The 6169-nt window shown below is 52.9% G+C and overlaps 1 protein-coding gene across 1 annotated transcript; it reads right to left on the bottom strand.

Annotated features, from left to right (window-relative positions):
• Positions 1–4237: 4237 nt before the first annotated feature.
• On the bottom strand, positions 4238–5542 carry LOC119353584 (probable carboxylesterase 18). Its single transcript, XM_037620205.1, has one exon. It carries the CDS (start codon positions 5503–5505, stop codon positions 4444–4446), a length of 1062 nt encoding a protein of 353 aa, XP_037476102.1. The 5' UTR covers positions 5506–5542; the 3' UTR covers positions 4238–4443.
• Positions 5543–6169: the final 627 nt, after the last annotated feature.

The raw sequence follows: 6169 nt of genomic DNA, 5'->3' as shown, positions 1-6169 counted from the left end.
GGCCCCTCCCATCCCTTTTGATTCAATCCTAACTATTCATGTTTTCTGTTACCTAGAAACCATACGTTAGAGCATCTCCAACAGCCGCGCTAAGCGCCGCGCGCAAAAAACCTGTTTGCCGCGCGCGCTTCGGCTGGTTTAGCGCGCCCGCCTGCGCTGACTCCAGCAGCCGCGCTATAATGCAGCGCGCGTGCGCCGCTCCAGCAGAGCGCAAAAATACAGCGCGCGCGCGCCGCACAAACCACATATACATGAGCAAAAATGATCAAACAAACAAAATAAATCAACAATAAATAGTTCAATTTCGTTATCATTACAACTCAAACAAATAGTTTATCGTTCAGTACAACAAATGCAATAAACACAACAAATAGTTCATGAACAATACAATGTCGAATGCAGATATCACCATGCTCTTTGTCGTTCATGCCATGCTCACCACTCTTCAATCAAATCATTCTGAAGTTTATTGTGCGTTGCGGGACGCCGAATGGCATGATAGGAGGCAATAAAACGGGCTACCCTTTCAGCCCTCCGTCGCACTTGCACGGGATATCCCAAGAGCTCATACTGTGAGTAGTCTAAATCTTGGCCACGCTCATTCTCGATGATCATGTTGTGCATGATCACACAAGCGTGCATAATGTACCAAAGCATTTTTTGATCCCAAAATCTAGCCGGTCCTCTCACAATAGCAAATTGGGCTTGCAAAATCTCAAATGCCCTCTTCACATCTTTTCTAGCCACCGCATGAGCATTGTGGAAGTCAAGATTTTTCTTACCTTCCGGCTTTTTCAACGGCTTCACAAAGGTTTGCCACTTTGGATAGATGCCATCCGCTAGATAATAGCCATAGTTGTACGTACGGCCATTTGCTACAAACTGCACCGGTGGCACTCGCCGTTTGCAATCTTATTCATCAGTGGTGACCGGTTGACAACATTGATGTCATTCAAAGATCCAGGCATTCCAAAGAATGCATGCCAAATCCAAGTCTCCCGATCGGCCACCGCTTCAAAGATTATAGTGGAACCCTTTTTTTGGCCGTGGAATTGCCCATGCCATGCCTTTGGACAATTCTTCTAACTCCAATGCATGCAATCTATTGAGCCAAGCATGCCAGGAAAACCGCGAGCTTTGTTCATCGCCAATAGCCTTGCGACGTCTTCAGCATTGGGAGATCTCAAATACTCCTCGCCAAACACTTGCACAATTCCCACTGCAAAGCGCTTGACACACATGATGGCTTGGCTCTCACCCATAGCCAAGTGATCATCAACAAGATCAGCCAGTATACCGTATGCCAACATACGCAAAGCGGCTATCACCTTCTGAAAGGTGCTATGCCCGAGCTCTCCGGCGGCATTCCTCCTTTGCTGAAAAAAATGGTCATGGCTGGCTAGTTTCTCTGCAATGCGCCTGAACAACTCAGTGCTCATCCTAAACCGGCGACGAAAATACGACTCGGGGTATATGGGATTCTACGCAAAATAATGCCTGATCAATCTGTTGTGGGCATCGATCCTATCCCTCCAAATTTTCTGCCGACCCATAACCGAACCACCGTGCTTCGGTTTTTTATATATGCATAGCTAGGATCATTGCAAGATCTTCCTCCTCTTCCATATCAATTCTTCTTCGGAAGAATCATACGACGAACTCATCTACAATGTTCAATACTATACTATAAGAACTACAATTCAAACATGCATCAAATTCATGAAGTTTGAGCAATACATACCTTGTAGGCGTTTTGTCAAACACCTTGCGGGCGCGGCGCGGCAGCGAGCGCTCGGGCGCTGTTCCTCAGACGACGAAGGCGCGCGAGCGCCGGCGGGACTAGGAGGGGATGGGGCGGAAGCGCGGGCGCGCGGGGATAGGCCGGGGAAGCCTGAACGGTCGCCGGGGGGCGCGGGCGGCGGCGGCGGCGCGGCCGGACGGGGGGTGGAAGTGAGAGAGGAAGTGCGGGCGCGAGCGCTGGAGTGTGCCGCGCGCTGTAGCGGGCGCCCGAAATACGCCGCGCGGGTAAGTGTTTTCAACCGCGCGCCCAACCCGTTATAGCGCGCGCGCCGTTTTTGCGCGCCCGCTGAAGCGACCCGCTGCGTTGCGCACGCGCTAAAACGGCCTAATTTGCGGCGCGGCGCTAGTTTAGCGCGGCTGTTGGAGATGCTCTTACTTTAAGTAGGTCTAGTATTACTCAGAGTTTGAGTTGATCGTGGTGCATGCAACAAAGCTTTTTCTTAGGAATACGTTTGTACCTGACGCACCGGCTGAACTTTGGGTCGACGCACGTGAGACGTTGGAGGGAATCGTATGGCATGAGCACGTGCTGGCCCCACCTTATCTCTTTGTTGTTCCCTCCCCACCTTGTCTCTTTCTCCTCCACTCGCATTCCTCCCCCACCGGCTCGCTCTCCCCTGGCCTCTGCGGGAACTGCTCGCTAGCGAGCTGCTACAACACGCGACCGGGTACAAGTCATGGCCATGACAGGCCGGCCACTTCCTCCGGCGCCAAGTCATGGCCACGCACACACCCCCTGGCGACGCCGCCGCTTGCACAAAGACGCGACCATAGGCTCACTCTTCCCTGAATCGCTCCGCCATGGGGCAATGGACGGCGATGGAGGCATCGCAGACAGCCATGCGCCTTCATGCTGCAACCGCTTACAAAAAAGCTTCAAACCCTAGATAAAAAGCTTCAACGGGATGTAGAGAAAGCTACAAGCGATCAGTGCCAACGCAGAAAGCTACAACCGTCAACATAAAATGCTACAAGCCTTCGATCAAAAACCTTCAATTGAAACATCAGAGAAAGCCTTAACCAAGCGTTGCTTAAAAAAAGAAATAGGTGCAACCATTGATAGAAAAACTTTGACCATAGTTGAGAAAAGCTCCAACTATTGAGAGAGAAAGCTACAACCAGACACCGGGCAATTAGAAAAGTTGCAACCATGATAGAGAATGCTTCAATCGTATGTGTGAAAAGCTTCAGTCGACGAGGGGAAAATCTACGACCAGCGAGGAGGCAAAAGTTTTTGCTGCAACCGTATCGTTGTTTTGCTACTACGGGCGACCTTTTTTGCCACATCCATGCGAGCGGAGCTCGCCCTGCGACGGCGGCGACATTTTTTGTTTTGTTGCAACCGTCGATGTTTTTTGCTACTATAGGCGATGTATTTTGCTACATCCATTCAATTATTATTTTACTGGTGGTCGTGGACCACGCAATTCGTGTAGCAAGCTTTGACGGCGGGCGGCGCTGCTACATCCATGGAGCGTAAATGGCAGGAGTTGCACCCGATCTATGACGGCGTTGCAATCAGGTTGAGGCGGAGCTGCACGAGGGGGTTGTGAGGCGTCGGGTGCGAGCGGCAGAGGGGTTGTATGGTGTCGGATGCGAGCGGCGACCGTCGCCCTCGCGGAGCTGCGCACGAAGGCGAAGGCGCGTGGGGCAGAGGGGTAGAGGTGCGTGGGGCAGAGGGGCGGAAGCGCACACGTCGGAGATTGAAGACGACTCAGGAAGGGGGAAGGTGCCAGATTAGATGGCTATAAGACCCGCCGACACCTAGCACTGCCTTTTATTTATGAGCAATGCTACATCTACCTAGGGAGTTACGAAAATCTTACGCGGTTAGCCAATCGGCAGATTGTGATTGGGACTAGGTCGAGGAGAGGCTCACCCCCCCGAAAATCAGGAGGGAAAAGAGAATTAGTGATGGAGTGTCACGTAACTTCCTTCGTAGGTGTAGGATTATTAATTTTATAAAAAAAGAAAGAAAACTTTTCGGTCATTTAAGATAAAATATGGTACACCTATGTTTTTGTTAAGCATAGGTACATGTGGTACACCTACGTCTCTTTCTGGGTGCAACATTGTTTTTTTTTTGCGAAACTAGGTGCAGCATTGCTCATCAAAGATATAGCAAATCTGCACGAATTAAAGCTTGATATTTTGTTTCGGGGTTTGGGATTTGAGGTTGAGTTTGTCTAGGACACATCTAGATGTGACATAATTATGTTACATCTAAGTTGATGTTCACTCTATTAGTGGTATTTTTTTGTCTTAGTTTTTTTATTTCTTGTTGATGCATTATATATTTGTGAAAGATCAGATGTGACATACTTAAAAATAATCTAGATGTAAATTAGATAAATTGTTTGAGGTTATGGGTTTTGTGTGCCTAAATTTAGATATGAACTAGTAGTATTCTCTAACATTAGGTGCCATCACTGCCATGTCCCCATCACCCATGCCACATGTTGCACAAAGAAAATATCGAGATGGCAACTCGAACTTATACACCACAGTGTAATAATTTAACAGACGCGGCTGCTCGCAGCGACTTCGACAGTGAAATAGGCTATCAGCCAACAATATAACATCAGCAGAGACGGGGACGTACGAGATCCACGACGAGTTGTCCTAATCATCGTCTCTAGTTCTCTAGGCGGTCGAGCTCGGCGCGGTGCTCTCCACGAACGCCGAGATCTCCGCGACGAGCTTGCCGGTCTCGGGCAGCGCCGGGAAGAAGTAGAAGGCGTGTACAGCCTCCGTGAACTCCACCACGCGCACCTCCTTGCCCTTCCGGCGCAGCATGCCGGCGTACCGCCTCCCCCAGTCCTGGAGCGGGTCGAGCCCGCCGACGACCACCATCGCCCGCGGGAACGCATCCGGCAGCTCCGGCTCCGGGCCGGCCTCGCCCGTCACGTGCGCGGCCGGGTGGTTTCGGTCGGCGCCCTCCGGCAAGTACGCCTTCCACCAGAAGTCGGACCGGCGGAGGTTCACGATCGGGGCCACGCCCTCCAGCGCTTGCTCCGACTCGGTCCGGTCCTCTCCGCCGAAGTAGGAGGACAGGAGCAGGAGGCCGGCGAGGTGGACGGCTGGAGGCGTTGTCGCGGGTGCCGCCGTCCAGCGCTGGGCCACGTGGTGCGCGATGTTGGCGCCGGCGCTGTCGCCGGCGAGGAAGCAGCGGGAGAGGTCGACGCGGACGGGGACCTCGGCGGGCAGGCCGGTGGTGGCGAGGTACCGGAGGGCGGCCTCCCCGTCGTCGTAGGCCGCGGGGTAGCGGTGCTCGGGCGCGAGGCGGTAGGTCACGGACACGACGACGGCGCCCGTCTCGCGGCACATGGTGCGGCAGAGCGCGTCGTAGGGCCGGGTGGCCGCGGAGAACACCGTGAAGCCGCCGCCGTGGAAGTAGACGATCACGGGGCGCGGCGACGCGTCTGCCTCCGCCCCCGCCCCGGCCGTAAAGTAGACGCGGGCCCGCACGCCGGTGGACGCGTCGACGGTGACGTCCACGGAGCGGACGCCCCCGGCGTCGGCGCGCGCGGGGTTGGCGGGCGCCTGGCGGTCCACGAGCAGCGAGAAGAGGAAGCGGTTGACGGTGCCGTCCCGGCGCTGCGTGGCGTCGACGGCGGCCTCGAGCGCGCGCAGCTGGAGACGCACCGCCCACGGCATCGCCACCACGCGCGCCCGGAGCTCCCTGCGCGCGACGTCGCTGGCCATTCTCTCCGTTGCGCTGGGGGGCTAGCTCGGCCTCTGCCTTTATCGATTCTTCTGCCGGTGTTTGTGTCTGTCATCACTACAGTGACAAAGACAACGTCCGCGTCATGCAGCCACGAGTTAATTGTACACAAGTACTTTCTCCGTTTCAAAATTTCAAAATAAATGACTCAACTATTTTGACTCTATTTTGAAACCGATAGAGTACCACAATTAAGACATTACATGTACATTGGTATCATTTTTGCTAATTTTTACATGTCAGGAGGCTGATAGTTGCAAAAAGTCTAATCCGCGTATAAACATGTATTGACAATGTATCTGACCAGCTGGACCCGCTTGTCAGGTGCCGACACGGCATGTTCTTTTGCAAAAAAACCCTCTTATTTTGTGAGAAAAAGGCTCCTGAGAGCTCGCGCGCTAACAACCAAGCCACACACGAGCTAGCGTTGTAGTGCATGCGTCTACTCTTTTGTATTTCTCTCTTCGTCCCAAAATTCTTATTTTAGATTTGTTTAAATACGGATAGAGTATGACGCAAACGCTGGGCCAGCCCACCGATGTCTGCATTTTTCTTTTCATTTCGCACTTAACTTGCCCGCGTGCTGGGCTCGTTCGTTGCCCCGATTACTATTCCTTTCATTTCTCTTATGCTTTCAAATACGCA

The sequence above is a fragment of the Triticum dicoccoides genome, chromosome 2A (assembly GCF_002162155.2).
Source record: "Triticum dicoccoides isolate Atlit2015 ecotype Zavitan chromosome 2A, WEW_v2.0, whole genome shotgun sequence".
Lineage (NCBI taxonomy): Eukaryota > Viridiplantae > Streptophyta > Magnoliopsida > Poales > Poaceae > Triticum > Triticum dicoccoides.
Note: the sequence above shows the minus strand (reverse complement) of the source record. Positions and strands in the feature narration are given on the sequence as shown.